The 14,831-nt window shown below is 64.2% G+C and overlaps 3 protein-coding genes across 3 annotated transcripts; 2 read left to right on the top strand and 1 right to left on the bottom strand.

Annotated features, from left to right (window-relative positions):
* Nucleotides 1-2,680: 2,680 nt before the first annotated feature.
* EMIHUDRAFT_209322 (hypothetical protein) lies at nucleotides 2,681-4,407 on the top strand (the record flags this gene model as incomplete). The annotated part of the gene is made up of 4 exons (XM_005771136.1): nucleotides 2,681-3,305; nucleotides 3,378-3,449; nucleotides 3,554-3,744; nucleotides 4,216-4,407. The coding sequence occupies 4 exons, from the start codon at nucleotides 2,681-2,683 to the stop codon at nucleotides 4,405-4,407; spliced, it is 1,080 nt and encodes a 359-aa protein (XP_005771193.1).
* Nucleotides 4,408-10,095: 5,688 nt separating this feature from the next.
* On the top strand, nucleotides 10,096-12,165 carry EMIHUDRAFT_355518 (hypothetical protein). The gene is made up of 8 exons (XM_005771135.1): nucleotides 10,096-10,472; nucleotides 10,643-10,793; nucleotides 10,878-10,958; nucleotides 11,028-11,062; nucleotides 11,252-11,324; nucleotides 11,486-11,534; nucleotides 11,613-11,665; nucleotides 11,794-12,165. Exons 1-8 carry the CDS (start codon nucleotides 10,129-10,131, stop codon nucleotides 11,890-11,892), a joined length of 885 nt encoding a protein of 294 aa, XP_005771192.1. The 5' UTR covers nucleotides 10,096-10,128; the 3' UTR covers nucleotides 11,893-12,165.
* A 112-nt stretch (nucleotides 12,166-12,277) lies between these two features.
* On the bottom strand, nucleotides 12,278-14,700 carry EMIHUDRAFT_102271 (hypothetical protein; the record flags this gene model as incomplete). The annotated part of the gene is made up of 2 exons (XM_005771134.1): nucleotides 12,278-13,366; nucleotides 14,317-14,700. 2 exons carry the CDS (start codon nucleotides 14,698-14,700, stop codon nucleotides 12,278-12,280), a joined length of 1,473 nt encoding a protein of 490 aa, XP_005771191.1.
* Nucleotides 14,701-14,831: the final 131 nt, after the last annotated feature.

Genomic DNA, 14,831 nt, shown 5'->3' with positions numbered 1-14,831 from the left:
GGAAGGAGGTTCGGGTTAGTCTTTCTTTTTGTCCTCTCGGGGGAATGTTCTCTCGGCGCCCATGGCCTTCTGAGGTTTCGTACTAATGACGTCCTTCTTGGCACTTCGGGCGTCGGTGTGTGCGTATCTGTGTGTCTAATTCCCCCGGTATGCGATTATATAGGTTTCGAACAGCGACCTCCCTCTCACTCGCAGCGATTTCTTGCTGGATACCTTTCCGCAAGCGGAAGGTCGCCAGTTCGAAACCTGCTTGACCCTTATATTTTTTCTCACCTGAGCGGGCTCAATTTTGCTCTGGGTGCCTCCTACGAATTCGAACCCACGTTTTTCGGCCAGGCGGCCGGTGCGTTGGTCGTTCTCGTCATGGGATTTAGGCTGTATATGCTTTTCCTCTCGCACCCCGTCTGTTTTCCTTTCCTTTTTTTCTCTACAGCACCCTCTCTTTCCTCTCTATTTTCCCGAGAAAACTCCGTGGAAATCGTCCATTTTTCGGCTCTGAGCCGAGAGTCTGAGGCTGTTTTGGTCCCAAAATCAGCAAAATTGGCAAAATACCGGGTATTTTGCGGGTATACCTGGAAAACCCCGGGTATACCTGAAAATACCCAGGTATTTTGCCGGTTTCCTCGGTTTCGCCTCAGATTTTGCCCCAGACCAGCTCTCAGACTCAGTCAGTCAGGGAAACTCGCGAGTTTCCCGAGGGAAACTCGAGAGAAACAGAATGGAGCACCAAACACCCTCTGTTTTCCCTGGAAATTTCCGGAAACGCAAAGTGCTGGGGCCCCTCTGTTTTCCTTTTTGTTTGCCGGAAAAGTATATACAGGCCAACATGGGATTGCATTGGCCTCAGAAGAGTCGTCCTTGCGCGAGGAGCGCTCGATAAACTCGAGGGGCCAAATTATGATTTTTATTAACCAACAAGAAATCACGACTCTTCAAATTATGCCGCGAGGAGGGCGGAGTTACGCAGAGAGCGAGAGGAGCAGCGAGAGCAACAAACAAACACAAACAAAAAAGGCAGACGGCAGCGGCGTCTCAGAACGAGGCCGAGGAGAGCGATGAGTCAGAGGATGAAACAGCAGGAGAGAGAGAGAACGAGGACGAGAGTGGGAAGAACGAGAGGTGGCATGAAGCGACAATGAAGGTCGCTGCGAGAATTGGTGAGAAACGCCGGTGGGGTCTAACAAGACGCCGTAGCGAGCTGCCAATGGTGGCCGCTGCCTCGGGCAGTGGCCACGGTAGCCGACCCAGGGCTCCTACGCGGCTACAGCCGTGCGCGACCGCTGCCGCTGGCACCGGTCGCGAGGACTCTGGCTCGGCATGCGCGCCACCGGCCGGTGGGCCGCGCTCCGCAGGACGACGCCTAGATGCAAAAGGCATCCCGTGCACGCTTCAGCAGAGCTCGGCCGGCCGGCCGCCGCGATGGGGCGGCGAGCACCTGGAGGCCCCTCCTGGCGCTGCTGCCTCAGCTCGACCGCCGGGCGCGCCGCGAGGCGAGCAGCAGCGAGGCGAGCAGCAGCGAGGCGAGCAGGAGGGGGGCGAGCAGGAGGGGGGCGGGCAGCCGCGAGGCGACCTGCTGCGAGGCGACGTCTGCCGCCGCGCTGGCTACCCGCTTCCTCGCCAGCCCATTCTCTCTCTCGAGGAGGAGCTGTGCGAGGCGCTTGGCGTCAGTCTGGACGACGCCGACGTGGTTGTCCTCCGGGAGGCCCTTCGGCGGGGGTGCGGAACCAGAGTGAGATGCGGCGGGCGGGGCCGCGAGGCGGCGGCGAGTGGCAGAGCGTCATGCGATGCGGCGGCTGCCAGGGCTGCGCCCACCCGCGACTCAGGTCCGGGTTTGACCTGGGCGCGCAGTGTGCTTCGTCTCCCTGGGGCAACCCTTTCCCCCTTCGCGATCCCCGCGACTCGTTTGGGCGCAGGGAGTGCGTCCGCGAGTTTGCTGCGCGCCTTCGGGCCAGCCCTGCTTTTGTCGAGCGCGTCCGGCGGGAGCTCGCGGGCTTCTTTCTCGCCTGCTGTTGCTCCTCTTGCTCGGACCCCTCGAAGCGCCGACTTTGCCACGGGCACATCCTCTTCTAACTCGCTAACTGCTCGGCCTACGACCTCCACGCCTTCCTCTCGCCGGATGCCTCCGCCCTCCCCGAGCACGAGGCGCGGGCTCCTGCCTCCACCGAAGATGCGGCGGACGGGACGGTGGCGGCGGAGGCAGGCGGCGCGCCGCCTGCGGCGCGGGCCCTCGGGCCAGAGGTGAGGCCGCCCCCTGCGCCAGAGGGCGTGTGGTCGGGTGATGGCCACCCTCCTGCCCTCCTCTCGCGCCTCCCGCCGGCCCCGCCCCCGCCTTCGCCCTCAGGTTCGCAGCACCCTGAGGGAGCGAGGCGGCGAACCAGCTGAGCAACAAACTTTCGCACGCTCAGCACCTGGACGAGGTCACATGGACCACCAAGAACTGGCACGGGCTGCAGATGCAGCGCTTGTCTGTCGTCCTCCACACCGCCGTGGCGTGGCAGACGGTGAACGAGCTAGCGTGCGGGGAGAGCGGCATTGTGCACGGTGCGGAATGCATTGCCGTTCTTAACGGAGTCGCTTAGGCGGCTCCGGTGGTGAGCCGGTGTGTGTGCCAGTCCGCGCCAGTCCGCGCCCTTGTCGTGCCACTCTAGATGCACACTCTAGAATTCTTTCTTTTCCCCCCATGTGGCTGATTCCTGCGGCGCTGTCGGCCTCTGCGACGACGACGAGGCCACTCGTTGCCACGCCGAGGGCCGGCCGCGCTCGCCCAGCAGCCTGCAGCGCCGACGTAGATGAAGCCAAATTCCGCCACAACCGCCGTTCCGTTGATCGTTTGCAGCTCGCTGTGCTCGTCTCTGTGCCAGCCGCGTGGGGTACCTTCGCGCCTGCCGTCAAACTCGCCAACGCGGCCTCGCCGGTGCCCTTTCCGGCCGTCCTCTTCTCCGCCGGCCAATACGTGGTCGCCTCCTCGCTGCTGCTCGCCGCCACTGCTCTCGTGCCACCGGCCGCGCCAGCCTCGCCCGCGCCGACTCCGCCGCCGCGCTTCGCCTGGGCGGCCGGGGCGGAGCTGGGCGGGTACCTCTTCATCGGCAACCTGCTGCAGGTCTCCGGCCTCGCGACTGTGCCCGCCGACCGCGGCTCCTTCCTGGTGCAGACCACCACGCTGATGGTGCCACTGCTGCAGGCCCTCTCGCAGGGCGGGCTTGGGTCCGTCTCCGCGAAGACGTGGACCGCGTGCGCGTTGGCCTTTGTCGGCGTCCTCTGCATGAGCGCGTCGGACGGCGGCGGCGGCGGCGGCCTGTCGATAGGTGGCGCTGCCAGCCGACCCGCGGGGTGCTCAGGACACGTCCGTGACACGTCCACGTGACGCATCCCCGTAGCATTCGGGCCGGGCGACGTGCTGGTCCTCTCCTCCGCCGTCCTCTACTCGCTCCACGTGCTCCGCCTCTCCGGTGCGCCGCACGCACCGCACGCAAACGTTTGTCTCGCGCTCGTTGCCTCCTCCGTTCCCCCTCTCCCTCCAACACGCGCCCTCCGCTCCGCCCCTCTCGCGCAGCGCTCGCGCCTGCGGTGCCTCCGCTGCGGCTGGCCGTCGCGAAGGCTGGCGCCGAGACCGTCTACGCTGCGCTGGCCGTCTGCGCGCTCATGACCGCCCTGCCCAACTCGCCGCCGGCGATCGAGGCGGGGCCGCCGCTGTGTCGGGCCGCCACCGCCCGGCGCAGTGCGGACGGCGTCACTTCACGCCGGGTCGCGCTGGGGTGTAGGTGGCCCGATTCGTCGAGGCGCTCGGCACGATGGGGGACGGCGCAAAGGCGCGACGCCTTGCCGCCTACCGCCCTCCCCGCCTTCCCTGCCGCCCCCTGCCGTCCCCGCCGCTTTCTGCTAGACTGCTCGACCGGCGCCTCCGTCACCCCGCGCTCCGATCATCCCCGCTCCTCCCCCTCCCGCCCCCGTCGCCGCCGCTTACGCCGCCGCCGCGTTTGCGTCGCCGCCGCTTGCGTCACCGCCGCTTTCCGCCCCCTCCGAGGCGACCCTCGCGGCCTCCGCGGCCTGGTGCGGCGCCGTGACGGTGGCCTACACCATCTGGGCGCAGTCCTTTGGGCAGAGCTCGGGGATGAGCGCGACGCAGGCGGGCCCCCGCTCCCTCCGCCCTCCCCTCGCAGCCTGGGCGCGCGCCCCTCGCACTCGCCCACCGCCACCGGATCCGTGCGCCGCCAGGCCAACCTCATCTACACGACGCAGCCGCTCTGGTCGGTGCTCTTCGCCGCGCTGCTCGTCTCGGAGGTGCCCACCAGCAGCGAGGCGCTCGGCGGCGCGGTGATCGCCGCCGCCCTCTGGCTGGCCGCTTCGGATGAGGCGGCGCAGGCCGGGTCGGCGCACGCGGAGGACGAGGCGAGCAAGGCAGTGTGAGGGCGACCGGGGACTGAAGGAATTTAGTGAGCCGAACTGTTTTATATAGTGTCCGTCGTCGTGCGCGCGGCGCCCGCAGAAAGCAAGTGAAAGAAAACAAAGACAGGGATGGGAGGAGGACAGGGTCATCCTCCCCACCTCGCTCCTCTCGGTCCTCGCACCTGGACCCTCTGGGCCGGCGCGGGGGCCCCAGAGGGTGTCCATGCGGGGGGGAGATGGGGTCCCATGGCCCGCCGCAGGCGCCGATTTAGACGGATTGTTTTTTTTTCGCGGTTTTTTACTTGTTTTCATGGGAATTCGGCGTACTTGCGGCCATGCTATCACGCCTTGCGACAGCCTGTCGGCGCAGCTGACCGTGCCATGATGCACAATTGATCACCTGCATAGCTCGCGGCCTTAGTATCAAGCATTCAGTGACGACCTGATCGTACGGCCAGTAGGAAGGTGTCCTTCCATCGTGTGCACGCTTCTGGCGCAATGCGCGTCACCTCGGATTGGCTGCTGGCACTCTCGAGGCTATGCCTACACAGCCTCGCGCGCATGGGCAGTCAAGAGGGACCATGCACCTTCTCAGGACAGCGCCGGTGCCTCTCTCTTGGACCGGCAAACTTGGTGGTATCGTGTCACCAATGTGGGACCAGTGCGGCATCGCGCCATCGACAGCTCTGAACTGCGCCTCACCACTGACCGGGAAGGCCGCCAAGTGGGCCAGCACAGGTCGCACATTGTGGCAGCAGTCAGCAGTGCATGGCTGATAGCTAGAGCAGCAGCGTCAGGGTCGCAGGGTCGGATCGTGTCAAGCCTCTCGCCCGGCCGGCCGCGTGCAGACGTCGGCCTGTCTGCTGTCTGGAGTGATCTGTCGGCGGTCAGTACGACCGATCAGGTCGGAGTTTTCTGATGGTTGGAGGGTCTATCTGTATGTACTCCTCGAGATCTCTCCAAATCTGCCCTCTGATTAACCGTACTTAATCGGGAAGTCGGTGCTCATAGAGACTCATAGAGCCGGAGCCCCGTTTCCGCACTGCGGCGCGGCGCACGGTGCCTCCGGGGGCCCCCGCCTCCCCCCAGAGGTGCGACCCGCCCTGAGCGACCACGATGGCGAGCGCGCCCGAGCACCGAAGCGCCGCGAGCGCCGGCGAGCACCGCCGCCCGCGCCTTGGCCCAGAGCCTGGACCTCGAGACCTGGACCTGCGAGTGCGACCTGGCACCTCTGCTACTTTATGCTGAGGGAGGGGGTGTAGACTGTAGAGGATGTAGAGTGTAGAGCGCTGTAGAGCTGTAGAGATGTAGAGCGCTCTGGAGCGCTGTAGAGCTGTAGAGCTCTACATCCGCCGCGTGACGATGCGGTGCGTTGTAGAGCGATGTAGAGCGCGATTTTGCTGTAGAGTTTGTTGTAGAGGCTCTACAGCCAACCCGCCGGGAATCCAGGGCAGCACTGGCATGCCTCTTCTGGTTCTGGTTTACTCGTCCCCAGTGAGCAGTGTCCCGTCCCCTCTCGGTCTCCGCGCTACACGGTGCACAGCAATGTGAGCGTCTCCTCACTGCACGCACAGGAGCGGACGCGCTCGCCTCCCATACCTATTCTTGTATTAAGACTGGCGAGACATGTTGCGCATTCAGTCCGCGCCTGTAACAAAAGAAAACAGAGACCCACCAAAAAAACGCAAACCGCAAACCGCGAGGGATGGGAGGAGGGGACAGGGTCCCCACCTGCACGAGCAGGATTTTGGAAGGCCGCGCCTGTAGTCTAGAGCTTGGTTAATTCTTTTTTCCGGGTTGAAACCAATGCCCGTGAGTACTTGATCGTCAGAGTCATGCCGCCGCACCTGCGGGCAAGGGGCAGGCCGCGGCTGGGCGCGGCGCCAGGTTTTGCGAGGGAGAGGAGGAGGCGCGCACTCGAGCTCGAAGCTGCGGGATGCGCGGCAGCTGGTGTCCGTCTTGGTCCAGCCGCGCATGTCGCACGAAACAGCTAAGGTAGGATCGCGCCCCATCGCGCGGCCCATCTTTGCGCTCGCAGCGGAGAGAGCGTCCTTGCGCGCGGCGGCGTCTGGCGCGCAAAGGCCTGCACGTAGGTCGGGGTTCGAGCGCAGGAAGGAGGGCAAGGTGCCGCGGCACCACGGTCGGGGGGGTGGCGCGATCTCGGCGCCCGCGAAGACTGCGTGGACATGTTCCTAGTCAGTCTTCGCGCCCTCTCCTAAACCCACAAGGATCGACTATCCAACTTATCCATATGTCGGCAACCCTTCTCGACACCCCTGCAACTGAAACCCAAACGCGTTCTGCCAACTTTGGCAACTAATTTTGAGAATTGCTTGAATCCAACCTTTGCAACACTTCATCATTCCTGCTTCCAGCATTCCTCGTGCGCTTTGTTTTGTTCTTTGTGAATCAATCAATCTTTGTGTTCGGCTCTTTTCTCTCTTCAACTTCAGCGAAGGAGGAGGAGGAGCCATTTTTCCTTTCCTCCGTGGGGCAAGCACAGAAAAAGCTGCAACAGCACCGGTATGGCGAGATACAGCTGGCCGAGCAAGTAGGGGTCCCGTACCATGCGGAACCGACCCTATCCAGTGCTCAAGTGCTCGAGCAATACCGGTTGCTATCTTGCGGCCCCGGGGGCGCCAAATCTCGGGCGACTGGTGGTGAGAATGGGGTGAGTCTGAGCATCTACGGTGACATGCGTTGCCCCTGGAACGATGCTTTGGTACAAACCTTCTCTGACTCGCTCCTCAAACGTGGGCTTGGCAAAAGCCAGAAGTTCATGGCCGGCATTTCGTTCGCTATGGATACCAAAGGCCAACGCGTGTGCCTTCTCGCCGATTCGGGCGGCGAGACAAAACTACCGCAGCATGACGCTCTCATGCAGGCCGGGAAGGACATCGAGCGCGCGCATGGCGTGAAATGCATGGTCCTGTCAGCCCAAGCTGGACTGTGCATTGATGTGTTCGAAACGTGGGAAAAGGACGGCATCAACCAGTACGATTGCTTTTGCGTCGAAATGAAGCTTGTCGCGTGGTTCCAAAGCCTGCGCAAGATCGATCGTGATTTTCGTGTCCTCTCGACGTTTGCCTGCCCGATCGGGTTCCGGGGGAAGGACATGCCGTACACACCGTCTCCTGCCATCGACGGACCTCTCGGGGTGTTTTCGCGCTGCGCTGTGGCTTGCCCCGGGTGCCAGCTCTTCGCCCCGATCGTCAACAAGCTTGGCTTCTATGCGAACCCCGATGCGCGTCATGCGCCTGTCCTCGGCGACCGCAAGACCGACCCTCAATGCACACCGCGCAAGCAGTCGCTGTGTGTGCCCTGCCTCGGCCCACACTCCGCCCCGGCGAAATAGATCATTAACGTATACACTCTCTGTGGCGATCTCGTGGTATTGCAATACGTGGACCGTGTCGGTGTTTTTTTTCGAGATGGCAATGCTCCTTTTTACACTCGTCACATGAGCTCTCTCCGCAACCCGAGAAGAAATTTCTTTTCCTGGACAAAGATGGTCCGCTCGCTTGCTATCCTGCTATTTGCCTGCCTGCTTCCAATCGCGTCCGCATTTGCGCCCGCGCTCTTTGCTCAGGTGTAGAGGATGAAGAGTGTAGAGCGCTGTAGAGATGTAGAGATGTAGAGCGCTCTGGAGCGCTGTAGAGCTGTAGAGCTCTACATCCGCCGCGGGACGATGTGAGTCCGATGTAGAGCGATGTAGAGGCGCTCTACAACGTGAAATCGATGCGTTTTGCATGGCTGAGCCCCCCTCCTCCTCCCCCGCGCCCACTCCCCCCCCCTTCCCCCCCCCCCCCCCCCCCACTCCCCCCTCCCCGCGCCCACCCCCCTGCCCTCGCCCGCCACGCGCCCCGTCCGAGCCCTCTCCGCCCTCGCACAGGTGAAGAAAAGGGGGAAATCTAATCAGATGGAAGCAGGAAGCTTCCATCCCGGCCGTGGTTCGAATCCACATGAGCCGATGGGTGAAAGGGAAGACCCGCCCGAGGTCTGAAGCTCACCCATTGAGGAAGTGAGGAACTGCTCGGCCCACCCTGATCCTGCTGAACAAGCTCCTCTTGTAGCTCGATCGGTCACACCGCCATCGCCGTCGGGGAGAGGGGGGACGACACTGCCTCGGCAGCGTGCACCTCGATCCTGTACCGTGTTTGTTATGACCCCCCCCAATGAACACACCAGTGAGGGAGGGCGAGACGATCGAGGGGTCCCGTACCATGCGGAACCGACCCTATCCAGTGCTCAAGTGCTCAACGTGAAATCTCTACAACAAACTCTACATCATAAGCCGCGAACGAGGCACGGTCGCTCTCCGACATGAGGCGCGTTGCACTTGCCAGTGCTGCCCTGGCCTTCTGTCTGCCCGCCCAATGGGTGGCAGGTGCCTCTGCTGCTGTGGCATGCCTCACGGCTGCGACTGGCCGGCGCCTCGGCGCGTCAGCTCGGCTCGGCGTAGCGATCGTGGCCAGCGCAACTCGCCTGGACTCAACGCTCAGCCAGGAGCTCCCGCACGCGCTGGCGCGAGTCATGGCGCATGCAACGCGTCTGAATGCTCGCCTCGCCTCGCGCAAATGCGACCGTCCTCGCAGCCGACAGTCCACCGCCTGCTAAAGAAGCACAGCGACGAATGCGGCACCGGCGACATGGCAGGCTGGTCATGACGCAGTTATAGGGTGTTGTGTGCCGTCAGAGTGACTCTCTGTGTGTCAGGGATAGTCAGGGCCGTCCATCAGAGCTCCAGTAAGCTTGGAGACACCCCATTAGCGCGGCTCGACCTCTTTGAGTTACTGCCTTCCCGGCGCGGTTTGGCTGTAGAGCCTCTACAACAAACTCTACAGCAAAATCGCGCTCTACATCGCTCTACATCGGACTCACATCGTCCCGCGCCGGATGTAGAGCTCTACAGCTCTACAGCGCTCCAGAGTGCTCTACATCTCTACAGCTCTACAGCGCTCTTGAGCACTTGAGCACTGGATAGGGTCGATTCCGCATGGTACGGGACCCCTCGACACTCTACATCCTCTACACCCTCCCTCAGGTTGTACAGTGGGTTGCGGGCATTAAGAAAACAGGATTTCCCGGCACGCCGCCGTTTCTAAGCCTTTCCACACCCCTCACCCGCCCCACGCCGTGGTTTCTTAGCTCTCAAGGTAGGTCAAAGGTCAGAGCCGGCCGCCCCCTACATGTTGTAGTTAGAGCGCCTCTACATCGCTCTATAACGCACCCGCATCGTCACGCGGCGGATGTAGAGCTCTACAGCTCTACAGCGCTCCAGAGCGCTCTACATCTCTACAGCTCTACAGCGCTCTACACTCTACATCCTCTACACCCTCCCTCCCTCAGCTGCTATGCACCCGCACGACTAGGATTCCTAGCCGCACGAACTTGGAGCATTTGGAGTCATCAGCCGCACATCCAGGGCCGGGGGGCTAAGAAGCACACCCAGCGGGCCAGATGATTGGGATCGGAAGAAATAAAGCAAGAAAACAGACAACCCAAGGGAGGGATGGGAGGACGGCACGCCGCCACCACACAGGGATTTTAAGGAGAGGAGTGTGGTGCTAGCCGTCGCCCACCCTAACCCTTGGTCGTCTGCCTCTTTCTATCTCCCTTCGCAGTCCCTCGCCGATTCTCGCTGGGATCGGCTGGGGAAGAATTCTCCAATCCGGGTTGCGCGCGAAGGTGGAGCCCGGCTTCTCACGCACTGTGGCGTTGCGCACAGCCGCTCTCGAAAGGATGGCGGAAGGCCCCTCCTCCGAGCCCAGCGAGGCGGAGAAGGCGGGCGTGCGAGCTCAGCTGCGCGGAACCCTGGACAAGCTCAACGAAAACCGCTCCAACCTGACCCAGACCAACAGCCGCGGCCTGTGCGAGGTGCAGAAGCAGACCAACGAGATCTGGGGCAAGACGAAGACGGATGCGCGCAGCGCAGCGCTCGACGCGGCGGTGCTGCACCAGGTGTCGGTGCTGGGCGCGGAGCAGGCGGGCAACCTCGAGAAGAAGAGCGAGGGCTTCATCCGCAACCTCCGCCAAAAGTACGGGGTGGGCGCGAGCGTCGACGGAGAGCGCTCGCGCATCCACTGGTGGCCGCTGCACCCGCGCCCACCTCCTCCACCAGCCGCTCCGCTTTCCCCCTCCTCCTGCCCCAGCTCTCTCCACACCTTTCCCGCTCCTGCCTCCGCTCAACACCAAAAAACACCACCTGTCCCTGTACCTGTCGCCCACCCGCCGCCCGCCCGCCGCCCATCCCCAGGGAGCGACTTGGGCAAGCCATCGGGGAGGCGGCGATCTACGCGCACGTCCCCGCCGTCACCTTCCTGCTCGGCGATTTTGTGGCGCAGGCGCCCAAGCCACGGCAGGAGCGGAAGCGCAAGGAGCGAGCGCCTGTCGAGGAGGTTCAGACGGTGCCTGCGCTCGAGCGGAAGGGGGGGGGGGGGGGGGGGAGGCCGCGGCCGGGTCGAGGCCTCGGGACGGGCTGGCGCGCGTAGGCGAAGCACGTCGACGTGAAGGAGTTGCAGGAGGGGGCGGAGAGCAAGGCGCAGACCGCGCGCATGCACACGCTCAAGACGGCGGCCGCTCGGGATCAAGCGGCCGGTCCTCGGCCAAGGCTCATCCGTGACGCGTCGGGGACTCGATAGGCCATCCGCGAGCACGCCAAGGCGTCTGCCGACGGGCGCGCCAGACCCCCCCCCCCCCCCTCCTACCCTCGCCACACCTCCGCCCCGATCCAATCCCTTGCCTCCCTGCCACCGCCGCCACCGCCGCCCGCCGCCCGCCCCGTCTCCCCGGGAGGTCGCCCATGGGCGACGTGACTGCAGACAGCCCCCCACCCCCTTCCCTCCCCTTCCGTCCTTGCCCGCAGGCGCGTCCCTCTCTTCCGCATGCTGCTCAACCCAAACTCCTTCTCGCAGACCGTCGAAAACTTCTTCGACCTGGTGCGTGACCCCCCCCGCCTCCCCCTCCCTCCCCCTCCCCGCCCCGCCTCCTACCTCCGCGCCTCCGACCTCGCCGTCACCTCGCTGCCCATCTGCGAGTGCGCGGCCGCCGCGACCCACCCTCCCGCAACCCCTACTCCGTCTCCGTGCGCCCGCCCCAGGCCTTTCTCGTCAAGGACGGGTGGATGGAGATTGGCCCCGACGACGAGGGAAGCGCCGCCCGCCGCCGCCGCGTCCTCCCAGCCCTGCCGCGGCCGTCTCTCCACGCTCGCCCTTCCGTGTGGACAGGTGGCGCGTACGTTGCCCCAGCAGCTCCACCCACGGACGATGGCCGCCCCAAGGCGAGCCTTCTCCCCCTCACTCTCGCCCTAACGAGGGCCCGTCCCCGCCGCCGCGTCTGGGTCGGAGCACGAATACGGAGCTCCCCGCACCGTCGCACCCCCCCCCCCCCACACACACACACACACAGGCGCCAAGCAAACAAAACATCCTCACGCTCGACCACCCCACGTGGCTCAAGCTGTGCAAGCGCTGGTGCGAGGGCGGGACCCTGCTCCCGCCTCGCTGAGGCGCGCCCGAGGCCTCACCAGCGAGGTGTCGCTGCGGCGGTTTGCGTGAGCCACGCGCAGCGCCAACACATGCAGCCCGCCGGCTGGGCAGGGAGCTTGTACGAGGCTGTCGCCCCTCCTTGCTCGTACGAATGCCAGCAGCCGCTGTCTATTGCCAGGCGCACCCGAGCAGTTTCCCTGAGACGGGTCTCACCATTTGTGGTGCGCATTTCGTGGCTTCTGGCTTTGCGGACCCGAGAGTACACTGCACATTGCTTTAATTGCTTCTCGCCACAGTAATTAAAGCAATGCGCAATGGGGAAGCGCACCACTCTCAGCGCTCGCTCACGCCCCGCGAGACATCTGTGACAATGGTCAACCATCAATCAATGCACAATGCACACATTATCGGGGCGAGCAGGCTGCGCAAAACCAATCGCTCTCCGGGATGGCGGCGAGCGGCGGCGAGAGGCAGCCGAGGTGGAAGCCCTTGTTGCAGCCGTCGCAGAGAAGCATCCTCTCGGCGTCGCGCGGACTGCCGCACACCTCACACTCCTTGCCCACGATGGTGAGCACGTCCGCAGCGCTCACCATCGACGTCCCGCCGGCCCCGTTTGCCGTCGGCCAGCAAGCAGCCCCGCGCCGGACTCCGTGGAGGGGGCAGTGCCGCTCGTGCCGCGGGCGCGAGCAGCGGGCGCACGGAGAGGCGGCGGCGGCGTCGGGCGAGGAGAGCACGAGGCAGTCACGCACATCCTCCGGGTGCAGCAGGTTGTGCTGCCTGAGGACCTCGAGGTGGGAGCGGAATGGGGCGGCGAGGCCGCGGAGCTCGGCGGCGTGCTGGACCGCGAAGGCACGGCAGAGGGCGGGCAGGCACCGGTCGCCCACCAGCCGGCTGCGCTCCGACCGCTGCACCGCCCCGTTCCACAGATCCATAAAGGCAGCCTCCGCCTCACCGACGCCGCGGCGGCTGCGGATGCGGTCAGCCGCCTGCTCGAGCTGCCACGCGCCCGCCTCGTGCCGCCACGACGGCGGCACGGGGTCCGCCTCCACCGGCCCCTCGCGCAGCGGCACGCCCCACTCGAGCGGGTGGTAGAAGCGCGCGAGGCCGCTCGGCAAGCGCTGCTGCGGCGGCGGCGGCGAGACTGGCCGCTCAGCGGCGACGGGCCGCTGCTGCTTCTTGCGCTCGCGTTGCTCCCGCTTCGATGCCTTGATGGCCGCCGCCTCGCCCCGCAGCAGCTGCTGCGCCGCCTTTTCATTGTACGGCAGCTTGATGTTGTGCTCGCGGCGGCGTCCGAGCGAGGCCGCGTTGGAGCAGGGCCCGGCGTGGAAGTCGGGCAGCGTGCAGCCCGGAGTGCCGCACAGCCGGACGCCGTCGCCGCTGCAGCGCTTCGCCATGAAGGGAGGGGTGTGATGCGCTAGCCGTCGCCCAACCTTGGGCGTCCGCCTCTTCCTCTGCATAGCTCGCGGCGTTAGTATCAAGCATTCAGTGACGACCTGATCCTACGGTCAGAGGGTCAGTAGGAGGGTGTCCTTCCATCGTGTGCACGCTTCTGGCGCAATGCGCGTCGCCTCGCTCGGATTGGCTGCTGGCACTCTCGAGGCTATGCCTACACAGCCTCGCGCGCATGGGCAGTCAAGAGGACCACGCACCTTCTCAGGACAGCGCCGGTGCCTCTCTCTTGGACCGGCAAACTTGGTAGTCTCGTGTCACCAATGTGGGACCAGTGCGGCATCGCGCCATCGACAGCTCTGAACTGCGCCTCACCACTGACCGGGGAAGGCCGCCAAGTGGGCCAGCACCGGTCGCACATTGTGGCAGCAGTCAGCAGTGCATGTCTGATAGCTAGAGCAGCAGCGTCAGGGTCGAAGGGTCGGATCTGTCAAGCCTCTCGCCCGGCCGGCCGCGTGCAGACGTCGGCCCCTGTCTGCTGTCTGGAGTGATCTGTCGGCGGTCAGTACGACCGATCAGGTCGGAGTTTTCTGATGGTTGGAGGGTCTATCTGTATGTACTCCTCGAGATCTCTCCAAATCTGCCCTCTGTTAGACCGGGTTAGATCGGGAAGTCGGTGCTAGCTGAGACTAGCGGAGCCGGAGCCCCGTTTCCGCACTGCTGCGCGGCGCACGGTGCCTCCGGGGGCCCCCGCGCCACCCCAGAGAGTCTCTCGCCGATTCTCGCTGCAACCTTTCATGCCACCTCGCGGTCGTCCCACTCTCGTCGTTCTCTCCCTTGTCGCTTGTAGCCTTGTTCCTCTGTCGCGTCGCTCTCCTCTGCCTCGTTCTGCGACGCCGCCGCCGCCTGCCGATCCCTGTGTTAGTGCCAGTGCGCGCCAGTCCCGTGCCCAGTGTAAATAAATAAACAAAGAGTTGGACAAATACCAAATTCCAAATCGCAAACATAGAAACCCAAACACAGGCGGCGAAATAAATAAATAAAACGGACACACCAAACAATGCAGCACGCCGATCTTCTCCATGGAAGTGGCAAAGAGGTTCGCCGCGTCCAGAGCGGTCAGAAGCCGCGACCAGAATGCCCCATTGAAAAGCACATTGAGAACGTGGTTCCCATCGAGGAGGGTGCCTGTCTGCTGGTCCACGCTGAACCGGCACCGCGGCAGGAAGGCGCCCTTGGCGTCACTCTGCCCCAGGGTGTAGTTGGTCACTGCTCCTGCATTGTCGTACACCGTGGTCCAACTCAGACAAGGCGTGTGGTCCTTTACGTGCTGAGCCCCTGGAGCGAGAACGAGCGCTGCATCACTGGTGATCTGAACTTCGTCAACGACGACGACGATGGGCGCTTGCGCAGCTGGCGGGGCCTGCTGCTGCGCCATCTTCACTGCGTCCTCTCCTCTCCTCCCACCTCACAGAAAACTGCGGCCGCCAGCGACAGAGCGTCTCGCTGGCGGACGGCGAGAGGAACACAAAGGGACGTCCGGACGTCCATCCACTGGGATGAGATAAC

Source organism: Emiliania huxleyi (genome assembly GCF_000372725.1).
Source record: "Emiliania huxleyi CCMP1516 unplaced genomic scaffold EMIHUscaffold_39, whole genome shotgun sequence".
NCBI lineage: Eukaryota > Haptophyta > Isochrysidales > Noelaerhabdaceae > Emiliania > Emiliania huxleyi.
The sequence above is the reverse complement of the archived record's forward strand: the minus strand, read 5'-3'. Positions and strand labels throughout refer to the sequence as shown.

Excerpts from the sequence above, each read along its gene's own strand:
- EMIHUDRAFT_355518 (XM_005771135.1), top strand. The coding sequence starts at position 10,129 with ATGGCGGAAGGCCCCTCCTCCGAGCCCAGCGAGGCGGAGAAGGCGGGC. Across the intron at positions 11,535-11,612 it reads GATTGGCCCCGACGACGAGG|GTGGCGCGTACGTTGCCCCA; the intron begins GAAGCGCCGCCC and ends CCGTGTGGACAG. Across the intron at positions 11,666-11,793 it reads CGGACGATGGCCGCCCCAAG|GCGCCAAGCAAACAAAACAT; the intron begins GCGAGCCTTCTC and ends ACACACACACAG.